The 14,997-nt window shown below is 42.9% G+C and overlaps 1 protein-coding gene across 2 annotated transcripts in view; it reads right to left on the reverse strand.

Moving 5' to 3' along the window:
* Positions 1-3,102: 3,102 nt before the first annotated feature.
* Positions 3,103-14,997, reverse strand: part of LOC125299870 (alpha-N-acetylgalactosaminidase-like) — a 14,055-nt gene continuing 2,160 nt past the window's right edge. For both annotated transcript variants that reach the window (XM_048251358.1, XM_048251359.1), the window contains exons 2-9: positions 9,485-9,641; positions 7,319-7,459; positions 6,281-6,492; positions 6,079-6,173; positions 5,708-5,869; positions 4,403-4,600; positions 4,055-4,195; positions 3,103-3,728 (exon numbers count right to left, since the gene is read on the reverse strand). In XM_048251358.1, coding sequence (XP_048107315.1) covers positions 3,555-3,728; positions 4,055-4,195; positions 4,403-4,600; positions 5,708-5,869; positions 6,079-6,173; positions 6,281-6,492; positions 7,319-7,459; positions 9,485-9,639 — 1,278 coding nt within the window. In that variant the 5' untranslated portion in view covers positions 9,640-9,641 and the 3' untranslated portion in view covers positions 3,103-3,554. The remainder of the gene's footprint in view (positions 3,729-4,054; positions 4,196-4,402; positions 4,601-5,707; positions 5,870-6,078; positions 6,174-6,280; positions 6,493-7,318; positions 7,460-9,484; positions 9,642-14,997) is intronic.

The following is a 14,997-nucleotide window of genomic DNA, read 5'->3' on the forward strand; positions in this document are numbered from 1 at the left end:
TTTCCGCTGAGTTCACATTAGCCGCTATCAGTGGAAAGTGAAAGTCATTCAGAAAAAGACCGGGCCGACTCTGTACCTTACGGGTGTGTGTGGGGGCGTGTGAGTGTGTGTGTGACCTGGTGGGAGAGTGTGTGAAGCCTGAAAGTCATTCAGAAAAAGAGTACTTGCATGATGTGTGTGTGTAGTCTGTAGTGTGTGTTTTACCTGTGGAAAGTGAGGCACTCGGAAATATTTCCACTTCTGTATGGATGTATGGATGTATGTGTGTGTGTGTGTGTGTGTGAAGACTGGCTATAAAGAGTCATTTTGAAAAACAGTGTTTTTTGTTTTCACAAGGACATCAGACATTTTGGCAACCCCCTGTCTTGCACACACAAGATGTCCACACACACCAACACACAGCTTCAGTCATCTGACCAATAGGAGTGTTTCTGCACGTCTATATTCACGTGCAGTGTGGAAGAGTAAATGTGTGTGTGTGTGTTTGCACGTACAGTGCGGTAGTGTGTGAGTGTGTGTGTGGGTGTGGGATAGCGTCAGGCAGACTGAATGATCTGAACAGCTCCTGAGCCAGAGCTGATGTCATACAAAGAGCAGCTAAAAGACCTCATATGGCCTTGTGTGTGTGTGTGTGTGTGTGTGTGTGTGTGTGTGTGTGTGTGTGTGTGTGTGTGTGTGTGTGTGGTGCAGAAAGAAAGAGAGAGAGAAGGCACACAGAATGTATCTCACTGTAATGTTAGCCTTCTAGAGTTGGCACAGACAGAGAGACAGACAGACATACACACACACACACACACACACACACACACACACATTCCTCATTGGACTGTAAGTGCCAGAGCCAAGTAGTGTGAGCAAATGTGTGATCTTTTTTGGAGGGCACGAGTGTGAGTCTGGCGTTGTGTGTGTGTGTGTGTGTGTCGACGCCACAGCTGTGTGGGGCTACGTGAGAGGCGGCAGGAACACACTCATCCTCCACTGCCCCTCCCTCCCTCCCTCCCTCCCTCTCTCACTCCATTTTCCCTTCTTCCTCTCTTTCTCCCTTCTTTCTCTTTCCTGCCCGCTGCCTCTCTCTCTCCCTTTCTCCCTCTCAATCCCTCCCTCCCTTCCGTTCCCTCTCATCTCCCTCCCTTTCTTCTCTTCAAAATGAGGTGTGTGTGTGTGTGTGTCAGTTTCTCTGATATGTTCAATGCCACACAAATGCACACCTACACACACACACACACACACACACACACACACACACAGCTAAAACACTTACTAACCAAGTGCCTAATGCAAGTCATAGCACCTGCACCAATACACACACACAGATACAGACAATTGGTATATTACACCACAAAGCACACAGCTGACCTGAAACGACCTGGTGGTGAGAGTGGCTGTGACTGTGTGTGTGTGTGTGTGTGCGCATGTAAATGTCATTGATCTATTTGTACTCCACATGATTTAAAAGTGACAGATTGTCTCTAGGGCAATAGGCCAGAAAACATTAACCTGCACAGGCCTTTCTGCTCTCTATCTCTCTCAGTCCCTCTCTCTCTTTCCCTCTCACCTACTCTACCCTCTCGTCCTGTTTCTGTCCATCCATCATACGGTCTACCTGTCCTTTTTTGACCTTTACCTATCCCTCTGTTTCTTTTTCATTTGACTCACTCTCCCTCCATCTCTGCTCTCTTTCTCTCCACCTTTCTACATGTTTTCCTTGGTTGGTCTTTCCTGTAATGACTGTGCTGGGTGTGTTTTATTGCTCTAATTATGGAAGAAAGTTGAACAGTTCTCGTCATCACTTCTCTCTTGTTCTCCCTCTGTCCTTCCTTCCTATCTCTCTGCCCCTCTCACTCCCTCTTTCTTTTCTGGTCTCTCTCTCTCTGTTTCAGGTGTTTGTCTTGTGCTTCTTTCAGGGTCACACTGACTTTCACCCAGAGCCCACACATATCAGCTCACTGGCCCCACCTGCAACACACACAGACAGACACACACAATGCTCTATCTGGTATCTGGACTGTATAACCACTATACGCATTTGGCAATTGGTTACTGCTAGATTCACATTCACACACACACACACACACACACACACACACACACACACACACACACACACACACACACACACACACACACACACACACACACACACACACACATGGCTGTGCTGTGTCTACTGTGTTCAGCCAGAGCTCAGAGTTTAAGGCCAAGGCCAGAGCACACAACATCAAAGATTAGAGGATGAGGCAGAGAGAGAAAAAGGATGAGGCAGAGAGAAAAGGGGAGAGGAGAAAAAAAAATGTGGAGGAGAGGAAAAGAGAGGGAAGAAGATGAGAGGAGAGAGAAAAAAAGTAACAGGGAATAAAGATAGAGAGAGAGCAAAGGGGAACAGAGGGCAGAGGAGAGGACGAGAAGAGAGAGTGAGCACAGCGGAGGAAAAGAGAGGAGTGGATAAGAGAGGAAGCGACGATATAAGAAGTGGGAGAAGAAATGAATGGAGGATAGAAGAAAGGAGAGAAAAGGAGAAAACACCAACAGGAGAAAAGGAAGATGATTAAGAGATGGGACAGAGATTCAGTGGCTGTGCCATTTAAAAGTGTGTGTATTACTTAATTTGTGTGTAGCCAAGTGTATACACCAGGGATCTTGTGCATGTGTGTGTGTGTGTGTGTTCACATAGTCCTTAAGACTATGGCGCCCTCTACTGGTCCTTTGGGCAAACTGATTCGCTACAACTTAAGAGACCATTCTGCCTACTATACACACAGGCATCATCCTCATTACTTTATTCACTAAGAATCTCTCTCTCTCTCTCTCTCTCTCTCTTTAAGTGTCTCTCTCTCTCTTATTTCTTAACAGACTGTGGCAAAATCATTGTTTTTTTTTTTTTCGGTTATACTATTTTTGTGATTGTTGAGCCAAAATTGAGATTGAAACACATACACGCACACACTCATTGACACGGACACACGCACACACACACGCGACACACACACACACACACACACACACACAGATACAAAATGGCATAGCAATTACTGTAGCTCTGTGTTGTTCCCTGAGAGGTATAGAGAGAGCAAAGAAGAAAGGCCTAGTAAAGACACACTTGGAGTTGGTAAGAAGTGCTGATGCAGTTTAATTAGAGGTGGTGTCCAGCATCCTGGACCATTTAAAAGGCGATGGGAGGAAGGCCACAGACTGGCACACTTCAGAGTGTGTACTCACAAGTACATGTTCAATGTCTTAGAGGTTCACAGGACAAGTATGCACGGGAAGGGAAGACACACACCACACACACACACACACACACACACACACACTTTACTCTCTGTTCCTCTCCCGTTCTTAGCTTCACAGCTCAAAGCATGATCAAAAATACAAAAATAAACAAAATACTCCAAAATACAAAAAAATTAAATTAAAAAGGGAAAAAATCTAAAATGCAAGCATCAAAAACAGTCCAAAAACATAAATCAACTAAACCTGAGATCATTCCTGGTGATAACATCAATGACGGTACAGTGATGTCATTTCTATGTGCCATCATGCACTCTTGAGGCTGGTCAGAGGTGGGTGGGTTTTGCAAGACGGTCACCGCCAAAGAGCTTGCCATCCCCCATCATTTGCTTGGTAGGAACCACAAACCACATGACCACTCCCGACGGGTTGATTGACACGACGAAGTCGGTGGAGTCTTTAAAGGCGGGCAGGAGTTTCTCCTGATACACATCATAAGCCTAAGCAAGAGAGAAAGGGAGACAGAGGGTACTAGTTTGAATGATGGGCAATGTGCAGTCTTTTGTGTAACTAAAGCTAAATTAATAACTAAGCTAAATTAATTCGCTAATATCAAAAATATTTATCAATTATAGGAGTCAATGCAGAGAAAAGCTAATGGGTCGAGAGGACCTGGATGAGAGGTTAGAGAGGACTAGGGTGAGGGGTTAAAGTTGAGATGTTAAGAAGAAAGGACTATGGTGAGGGGTTAACAGTTAAGAGAAGAGAGAAGTAGGGTGAGGGGTTAAAGTTGAGAGGTCAAGAGCAGAGCATTGTGGGATGAGACCTGGTACACGCCGGCAGTGTAGTTGAGCTTCTTGAGGGAAGTTTGGTAGCGGTATGGCATGTCCTCTCGCCTACTGAAGAACACCAGGGCACTGGCGTCATTAGATAGGGGGCGCCAAAACACCTCCACACCACTCTGCTCCTGAGAGAGAAAGACAACACATTTACTATCAACTAAATACGTCTGCTTTTAACAACTGCTTTTAACAAAACTGAGGTGAATTTCACTGAAAGAGAGACAAAGAGAAAAAAAAAGAAATTAAGTGCAGGGAGAGTTAGAAAGAGAGAGTCATGTGTGTTCAAGACCCTTAAATGCAAGGTGAGAGGAGGAGAGTTGAGAGGTCCTCACCTTGATCAGGCGTCTGCCCTGGATACCTAAGGGGTCCTGGTTGATGTAGATGAGGCCCTTGTTCTGCAGGATGGTGCGGGAGCGGGCGTCTATGCTCCGTAGGTCGTTGGACATGAAGAGGGGTGCGGCCATGATCGCCCACAGGGCCATTTGAGTCTGGGATTGGTCAAAGCTCAGGCCAAAGTCTCCAATGACCAGCTAGAGAGAGGGGGGGGGGAGCATCTCTGAGTGTGAGTGTTAGCATGTGCATACCTCTACCTCTGACTGCAGGTTGCTGGATGTCCTAGTTGTTTGTAGGTTTGTCTGTGTGTGTATAACCTGCGTTGTGTTGAACCGTGCGGTTCAGCCCTGAACACGCCCGGACTTGAACCTGCGAAACAGCAGCACCTAGGATCAGAAGTCGAGCGTGCTGACAATCGAGCTAAAAGCCCAGGCTGCTAGCTTTCATGTCAGCACTGCTCTTGAGGTGTCGAGAAGTGAGGTTTTACTAACCCTCCACACGTACAGCTATACAGACGCACTAGCTGGCATATGTTACATGTGTATGTCCGTGTCAATGAGTGTCTGTGTGTGTGTGTGTGTGTGTGTGTGTGTGTGTGTGTCCATGTGTATGTGTCTGTGTGTGTGAATGAATGTGTGCATGTGTGCGTCCGTGTCAATGAGTGTGTGCTTGTATGTGTTTCAATCTCAATTTTGGCTCCAAACAATCACAAAAATAGTATAACCGAGAAAAAACAATGATTTTGCCACAGTCTGTTAAGAAATAGGCTTTTTGGAAATACATACAATTTCAACTCATACGGTACTGTTCGCTGATTCACGCTGCTTCTTTAAGCCCTGCAACTGACACACCCCTCTCCTATGTACACAGGCCACTCAAGCAGTTTTGGGTTGCATGTGTGTGTGCTCCTGCTGTCGGTAGCATCATGAACCACGCCAAGATTGTAACTAAGGCATTCTCTGCTAAGATTTTTACTATCACTGTCAATCGAAGCGACCAAAATTACTCAAGAGAACTTATGGCAAGTTGGCTAATCTAACGTTAGAACACACCTGTTTTTTGTAAATCAGCACAGTACAGCTTGTCTATTAGCTTCTACTAAGGCACGAGGATAACATTAGGAAAACGTGAACGCTACCGTTAGATCATTAACACTGATTGGTTGCTTCTTCAGTTATGAAACATATTTTCTAAGACCCAGGGAAGACCCTCAGGAATAATCGTTAATCGTGATTACAAGGTTTGCATGGTTTTTGCCATAATCAAGCAGCCCTAGTGTGTGTGCATGCGTGTGTGTGTCTCACCATGTCTGGGTCATTCCAGCGTCCGGGTCCAGCAGCCGGTTGCAGGATATCCTGGTTGGTGAAGAACCAGTCAGCAATGTTCAGAACACTCGACCAGGAGTCCTGGATGTCACCATAATTCCGCCACAGGTTACAGATCTCTCCCAGCTGAGTGTAGTTCACCTACAGGAGAAAACACACATACACACACACACACACACAAGTTACCTCCAAAAAAGTATAGGAGGTTGGTGGTTTAAAGGATTGTATAAGACAGGATCGGATAGACATTTTGAAATACATTCACCTTCAAGGTTGTATGAGCAGAGCAGTGTGTGTGTGTGTGTGTGTGTGTGTGTGTGTGTGTGTGTCTATATATAGGTCACTTTTACCTTGGGAGGAAGTCCGCCTTGATAGGCGGGCCAACTGCAAGAGTAGCCAATGGGACGGCCTGTAGCATTCAGGGCCTGGGACATGAGTGGGTAACCTGTCAAGTACAAAATGTAATGATAATATTGATGGGTTTAAACACTAGCTAACTAACCCATGTGGGTTTAAAGAAAGTGTTAGCATTATTAGCATTATCTCGCTCACCCTTCTCCTGTTCTGTAGCGTTGGAGTAGCATCCGTCCAATTTGAGCATGTCGATGCCCCAGTCAGCAAATGTCTGGGCGTCCGTCTGGATCTTATCCAGAGTGGTGCCAGGGTAGCCACCGCACGTGTGCGTGCCAAAGTCACCATAGATACCCAGCTTAAGGCCGCGGTCATGCACGTAGCGTGCCAAATGAGGGATGCCATTTGGAAATCTGGATAGCGAGAGCGAGAGCAGGAGGGAGGGAAGAGAAAAGCAAAACAAAGTTTGAAATGGTTTAAACACCTGTGCATTTTATCAAGGGAATCTGAAAGGGTCATATGGGACCTATGGGATTTGAAATGACCCCATACAGTAATTTCCTGTATAGTAGCCACATTGTGTATAAACCGCAGGACAGTTTATACAAGTTAAAAAAAACAAAACCATATTAATACCATATTAACTGCCCCTGTGTATTAACCTCATAGCTAAAGACATTTACTTTTATGAAATCAATGTGTAAACCTCAGGTAATAGTTGGGAAATTACTGTAGTCAGTCAGTAATGAGATAGAGTTTAGCACTGGACTGAACTGATTCAGAGTTTAGAACAGGACTGAGCCAAACCGGAGTTTAAAACTAGAATAGGCTGAGCTTGGTTTACTGGTTTAGCACTGGTTCAGTCCTGAGGTCTAGTCCTGTTCTTCTAGCCCAGTGTTTTAGTCCTGAGGTCTAGTCCTGTTCTTCTACTGTAGCCCAGTGGTTTAGTCCAGAGTTCTAGTCCTGTTCTTCTAGCCCAGTGTTTTAGTCCTGTGGTCATATACTTTAGTCTAGTGCTTTAGTGATCTGTTTTACCATTGTGGTTTAGTCCTGTAGTTAAGAGATCTGCTTTAGTCCTGTGGTTTGGTCCTGTAGTTTAGTGATCTGGTTTAGTCCTGTGCTTTAGTGATCTGTTTTACCATTGTGGTTTAGTCCTGTTGATTAGTCCATTTTAGCACTGTGATTTAGCACTGTGATCCAGTTCAGCACTGTGGTCTTGCCCCGTGGTCCAGCACTCACCTCTTTGGGTCTGCCTGCAAGCGTCCATTGGCGTCCCTCTCCATGGAGGACCAGCAGTCGTCGATGTTGACGTAAACATAACCCAGCTCACGCCAACCGTCCTCAGCCAGTCGGTCTGCCATGTCCATGAAGAGATTCTCACTGGAGTAGAGGAAAGGAGAGGAGAGAGGAGGGGAGGGGAGAAGAGAAGAGAGGAGAGGAGAGAAGAGAAGAGAAGAGAAGAGAAGAGAAGGTGTGGAGTGGAAGAGAGAAGAGAGCATGAGATGAAAGGAGAGAGGAAAGCAGGAGAACAGGATAGGAGAGAAAATGAAAAAGAGGTGAGGAAGGAAGAAAGGATGAAGAGAAAAGAGGAGTGCAGAGAAGAAGACATAAGTGAGGAGGAAAGAGGTCAAGGGAGGAGAAGAGTCTCCTGCTCATCTCACAGCAGGGGCTGATGTACAGCAGGGACAGACACACACATCCATCCATCATGAGTGAGTGGTTTTGGAGGCACACACAGGAATGCTGGAGCTCTGACTGATTGATGGACACAGAGGGAGGCGGCAAATGGAGGTGCGACTGCAGTCTGAGCACGTTATGGAGATGTGGGTCCAAACCTACTGTACTGATTTTGTTCTCAGACATAAAGCAAGAGCTGCTTCAAACCTCAGCCCACAGTGACTCACAATCACTGTCAAGTCCTAGTGCTTTTCAGGATGCAAACTAAAAACATGAGAACACACACACATGCATGCACACCAACACACACACCCATACACACACACACACACACACACACACACAAACGCCAAACGCTCTCTCTCTGTCCCCTTTCCTGTCGCAGTTGCTAAATAACCCTCGCTGAATACAGCATGCCGTGCTAAAACGGTCATGTCATGAGTTATTGCAAGTCACACTGTATGAGTTGATTCCAATAATATCTTGGCCAGAGACTAATGTCAAATGGGGCAATATCGTTTATCATGTCTGCTGATCAGCATCTGCCCAGTTGTAAAATGAGAATAGATGGCTCTCAACATGGAATGTCCAAAATTCCAGAGGTAGTAAGAATTTGTGTCATAAAAAAAAGCTTAGGTTGACTGAATTTTTCAGATTGTGTGTGTGTGTGTGTGTGTGTGTGTGTGTGTGTGTGTGTGTGTGTGTGTGTGTGTGTGTGTGTGTGTGTGTGTGTGTGTGTGTGTATTTCTGTGCATGGAGGTAACATGAAGTGACCATTAAAAATACTGTAAAAACGTACATCATAATGTATTTAATTCAGCTGCTTAACTGGTCACATCCACCCCTTCCCTCCATCACATTACCCCAGTGTAACAAGACCTCCACTGGTTCCCTGTCCCGCAGAGGGTCGACTTCAAAGTCCTTCTCCTCCCTTTCAAGGCCCTACATGGCTCTCCCTCAACATGTCATATCTGCTGCCAGTGTTGACTCTTTTTAATCACTCCTCAAAACTCATTTGTTCAGAAAAGCTTTTAACTTAACAATGCCTAATATGCGTCTTAAAATTGCATTGACACATCTGCATTCCCACACTGTTTCTCTTGTGTGCTTGCTTACTTTTCATTTATTTGTACTCTCTACAGTTTATCTTTCTTTTTTTCAGTTTTTTTTTTTACACTCTAATGTTCAGCGCTTTGAGTATGTGATAAAGCGTTCTAAATATAAATATATTACTATTATTATCATTCAATACCAAGCTAGCATTACCAATCCTCAATTGCTATGAAATACAATAACAATATCCTACTATATTAATGAATAATTTAAATAAGCATTTTATTAAATAGCTATGATGCTAACCCTAGGTTTACCTGTTTGCCAATTCAGAAGACCTGATAATTACTTGGTTTAAAGATAATGGCCCCTGTTGAAGATACTGGTTTCTGTGTTACTTTCCCTTAGACAGGGAAAGCTTTATCTGAACAACTCTTAGCGTATCACAACTGTAGTTACCTCAACCTCTTATTGGGAAAGCTGTGTTTGAATTACAAGTAACTGCTTGTAACCCCTTCTTCAAGTTGAGTGAGTCACATTAACTCAACCACTGCTACTGAATGTAGAACATGATTTGTAAATGCAGACAGACTTTTTTCTGAGAGCTCTGTAGTCTTATAGAATTGTACTGTACTCCTGGGATGTATTTCTTGTATGGGGTTGGCTGATTCTAACCTGATACAGTTCTTTGGGTCATGATCACAGTCGATGTCACAACGGAAGCGTTCCCATGCCAACCAGCCCATGGGTGGAGTCCTCATCAAACCATTGTCCAGAGCCAGGGTGCCCGTGGACAATGCCAGAACAAGAATAACCACCGCAGGAGTCATGCCTGTGTAGAAAGAAACGATACATAAAAAATGCTCATTAGCATGACTGTTTGGGTACAGTGTTGCCAAAGCTAGTGTTACAAATAACACAGTAGCATCACAAAAGAAAGAAAACAGAGATACAGCAATGTGGGTATAAACATGTGAGCACAGAATAAACAGTAGAAGAAATAATACTAGGATGATGGGTAGAGGTGAATGTGTGTGTGTGTGTGTGTGTGTGTGTGTGTGTGTGTGTACACACTGTATGTGTGTGGCGCCACAAAGACAGGTTTACTTAAATCATGTCCCTCAGGTTGTGACATTTTAAGACACACTATGCTTCCAGGGCAGCAGAGGGCCCTTTGCCAAGAAGTACAGTTGTGCTCATTAGTTTACACACCCATGCTAAAGTTGTACTGCATGGTGTGCTCTAGAGCGTTGCTGCCTAGGCTGAACCTGTTTCTGTGTTTCTGACACCTGAGCTTTTTTTGAAAGATCATAAATTTGGTCTTTGTTGGATTTAATGCCAGGGCCCAGGACTGGCAGTACTGCTGCAGCCCCTGTTGTAAAGGCTAAAGAACCAAGTCCCTGGCAAAAAGCAGAAATTTGGCCTTGGTTTTTTGGAGTCTGAGTAGGGGGCTTTAGACTGTTACCGCTGTGCACCGTTAATTTCTGTAAATATTGAATAATGTTGGACTCAGACTACAGCCATGCCTCATTCCTCTATTTTGTGTGAAAAACATCTGTCAGTTCTTCTCCAATATTTATACTGCATTCACATGTTTACATTTACATTTAAGTAATTCAATCAGACAGGGGCGCCTTAATACCACCCAAGGCCCCTGGGCTATATGTTTTTTAAGGGCCCCCCCCCCCCCCACCACAAATATTAATTATGATTAAATGATACCCGGCCTAACATGCAGTGTAGCCTTTTATTCAGCCTATGTAAAACCTTTACATAAACAGGAACAGAAAGCCCTCGAATCACGTCCGCCTACCCATGACCTCGCTTATCAAAAAGGCTCGCCTACTGCACGAAAACAAGCGTTGAACTTTTACAACACTGGCTGTAGGCTAAGTTAAAAGATGGGTACACATATGGACGTTTAAAAGCTTTTCAAAAGTGCATGTGTTTGTCGTGTCGGGGGGTTCCCCAGGAGTTTTTTTGAAATTCTGTCTACTTAACACACCAGTTTAACGCAGTTTGGGAGGGACAGACATACTTTTAGCCTACAGAACAAGCTGGCTCATGTGACGTGAACATGGCTACTTTATACATTATCACTACACTACATGGAGACATCACGTTAACAATGGAGAAAACATAACATAGACTATTATATGTGTGAATGGGTTAGCACAAACTTAGATGTTGGTGAACGGAGATGCAGATCACTAATTCATTTATTTGCGCAACAGCATGTTCTGCGTTCACTCCAATGAGACAAGTGAAATACATGTTTTTAAAGCCGTTTCATTTCCAGGCTATTTGCTATGATATTTACCTGCTATGCCTTCTGCTTTCATGGACAGTTACAGGAATCCAGGTCATTCGTTTATCGTTGCTTCAATCCTACCCACGTTATCTCCAGAGTTTGTATGATGTGCTCAATTATTTAGGCTAGCTCCAGAGTAGGCTAATGACGCCGCGAATACGGACACGCCGTTTATTATTATTGATTATCATTATTATTATTAGGAGGCCCCTCATTGGTCGAGGCCCACTTTCTCTCTCCCTCCCTCCCTCTCCCTCTCTCTCTCACACACTCCCATATTGACACAAGCAGGCAGGTTTTATACTTCTGGCACAATTAAGCATCTTGTGACTGCTCATATGAGCAGATATGTTTGTGTGTTGGGTGTGTATGTGTGTGTTTGAATGTGTAAGATCCCGTCCTCTTCTCACCTGACAGGGTTAGTGTCTGTGTTTGTGTACGTCTTAACGGTCACTCTCACCTGATTGGTTTATGTGTGTGCGTGTGTGTGAGTTCATTTCTCTCCCTCCCTCCCATCTGATCGGTTTGTGTGTGTGTGTGTGTGTGTGTGTGTGTGTGTGTGTGTGTGTCTGTCTGTTCATTTCTCTCCCTCCCTCCCAACCAGTCTGCTGATGAGAGGTTGTGTTTAAACTAAAATATTTACTCAGCCTGTGTGTGTGTGTGTGTGTGTGTGTGTGTGTGTGTGTGTGTGTGTATGTATGAGGCAAGTGCTCTCATAGCGCCTCCTAGCCCAGATAGCAAACTTCATTGATTTAAAGTTGAAATTTGGTCAGATTGGTTGCTGTTTGTTTGAGTTTAAAAAGTCAACATCAATTCAATGTTTAAGTGTAATTATAATTTCAACGTTGGAAAAACTGGCGTTGAATCAACATTGCTTAAAGGTTGGGTTTTCCATGATTAAAAGTTAAGCATTTCATCAACATCGTTTCAATGTCAATCTTCCGAGGATACGCGCTTTAATCAACCGTCCAATCAGCAAGCAGCATTTTATTTGAATTTTCTCCCGGAGGAGCTGGATACTCTCGCTGCTGTGCAATCGTTAGAGAAGAGAAGACGACGAAGAAGTAGAAGTGTGAGAAGCTTAACATTTGTAAAGGTAAGTTCGACATTTATAATTTTTTATCAGCCACTGTTGAGAAACTAAACTAGAAAAAAATAGGTTATTCCAAGATGTAGTTCTACCGTGTTCTAGACTAGTTCTACCGTTGGTGAAAGAACTGAATTTGGTGTTCGTTAGTGCTAACGTCATTATGCTAGAGTTAGATGTATGGCTATTATGTTAATATTCGTTTTTAGACTTGAAGTTGGAAAGGTTGCTATTGCTTCACGGTTAAATTGTTATCGATAAGTGGATGGTTAGTCTAGTGTTGGTTGGTTACCATTAGCAGGTACATCCATTTTGAAGATTGGCGCATTAGCTGCTAACCGTTAGCTTCGTAATAGCGATTGCTAATTAGTTGAAACACCTGTGGCTATTCAAGGATCTTTGGTAAATGACACTGACGGTGCCCATCACATACTTATTACAGTGCATGAAAATGCACTGTACTGTTATTCCAAGGCTTTTTCTTCTTCTTATTCTTCTTCTTCTAACGCAGTTAATGCAGCTTAAACCGTTTAACGTTAGAAACTTCATTCAAACTATGTTCGTAGGTCTTACTTAGGACATGTGGGCTTTGTATTTTTCAACTTTGTAACTTTTATACTTTTAAACTATTAATTAAAACTACTCAAAATTTCCCCATAGACTTAACATGGGCTGATGACATCACAATAGAGCCGTTAAGCAATTAGAATCCTATGGCAGGTGTTCGGGCCACCTGCATCAACTGCCAGTCTCAGGCTTTAAGCATACAAACTGGCCCTATTAAGACTACACATCCTGTTCAACTGCTTCCTCTGCCAAAAACTGTTTCAAAATAAAAGTCCTCACTACAATATTTCACTGTTAAACAATTTAAGCCTTTAAACTACTGAATTTTTTAACTGTTCAGCCATTGTAACTGTTACTTGTCATCAACTATGACTCCTACCCACTGTAGCTAGTTAGCATGGTTAGCATAGTTAGCATTGCTAAGATTGCATGTTAGCATGCTAGTTAGCATAGTTAGCAAAACTGCTAAAAATGATTAGCTAAGTTAACTAAGTAACATGGTTAGCATAGTTAGCATATTAACATGTTAGTTAACATTTTTAACAAAACTGCTAAAAATGATTAGCTAAGTAACATGGTTAGCATAGTTAGCATGCTAACTTGCTAGTTAGCATAGTTAGCATAACTGCTAAAAATAAAAACATTAGCTAAGTTAACTAAGTTAAGTAAGTTAGTTAACAATATTATCTTTGATACCATAGTTAGCATAACTGCTAGCAAACATTAGAGCCATTCCAACTGTCAGTTATCGTCAATTATCTACCTAAATAATTTAAACGTTTAAATTATCCACCTATTTAACTGTTCAGTCATTCCAACTATATTAAACCTCATCTACCTAGCAACCAATATAGTTTGTTTTTACTCTATATGATATTTTACATCATATTTTTTGCATTTTCATGCACTGTATTTCCTTCAGGAAATGCTTTTCTAGTTGTTAATAAAGTCGGACCTCTCTGGTTGACGCTACCGTCGTAAAACTCTTACCGAAATGGGGGTCAATTGCTACAATTCGGCTATTATTTAGACTTTTCCCTCGTTCCTTTTCTCCAAAAAAGCGCTAACTATTGATAGATTTTCTGTCTTATTAGTTTTGCGAACGAGCATGTTTATTCTGTTGATTCTGTTCATGGGGCGAGTGTGAGTGAATGTATTTTTGTGCAACACTGTGTTTAACGAAGACGAGCTCCAGCCCCGGCCATGACCCAGCTTTACATCGAAGGGAGCTCTCGATACCTGGGACAGTTGATCTGCTGAGCTCGGTAGCGAGAGAGTTATGAATATTACCGACACACGTAAAAGAATGATCTGCGCGTGCGTTGGCGACTCTGGTTGTAGGTGTGGCCCACTGTTTCACTGACTAATCAGAAAACCGCGTGATTTGTTCTCATCCAATCGTCAAATATTGCCTTTCAAACAATTTCAAACCATTTTCTGTCAGCGCCGTATATAGTCAGATCTTTGAGACGATGCATTCACTCAGATTGATTTTCATGTTGGCTGTCGACGTCTCTTAAAGTATTTTCCCGGCTGAAGACGATTTTCTCTTGAAATAAATGAACAAACAGCTTTTTTAAAGGCTTTTATTTCACTCTTTTACCTGGGTCTGCTGAAAGTAGGTCAGCTCTTTGGCTGCTCATTTTTTCCACTGCTAGCAATCCTCGTGGTTGTCTCCTCATAAGTCTTTAGCCCATGAAAACGATATTTTCTCTTGACAGAAACGATTGAATTTTACTTCACTTTTTTTTGTAAAACAACTAGACTATAATCCTGAAAAAAAAAAAAAACTACAACTTATCGTTTTTTCGTCTTGTTGGTCAGCTCTTTCCCTGCTCAAATTTTGAACATTTCTAATTTTTCACTGCTAGCAATCCCTGTGATTGTCTCCTCTCCAAGTCTTTCGCCTTTACTTAACTTTTTACGTTTTCATGTCAAACTAGGCAAAAAAAAAATCATTTAAAAAAAAAAAAAAAAAAAAACCTTGCGTGGTTGTCTTGTCAGTTAGCTTCTTTGCTGCTTTAACTTAGTTTTTCACTGCTAGCAATCACGTGTAGTAGGTTGCGGTCGTCTTGATAGCTCTTTTGCTGCTCAAACTTTCACTGCAGTCCACGTGGGGTAGGTCGTAGTTGTCTCATAAGTCGGCTCTCTTGCTTCTCAAATCTCTAACACTTCCTCATTTTTCACTGCTAGCAATCCTCGTGGTTGATAGAAACGTTCTTT

This window comes from Alosa alosa, chromosome 8 (genome assembly GCF_017589495.1).
Source record: "Alosa alosa isolate M-15738 ecotype Scorff River chromosome 8, AALO_Geno_1.1, whole genome shotgun sequence".
NCBI classification, from domain to species: Eukaryota; Metazoa; Chordata; class Actinopteri; order Clupeiformes; family Clupeidae; genus Alosa; species Alosa alosa.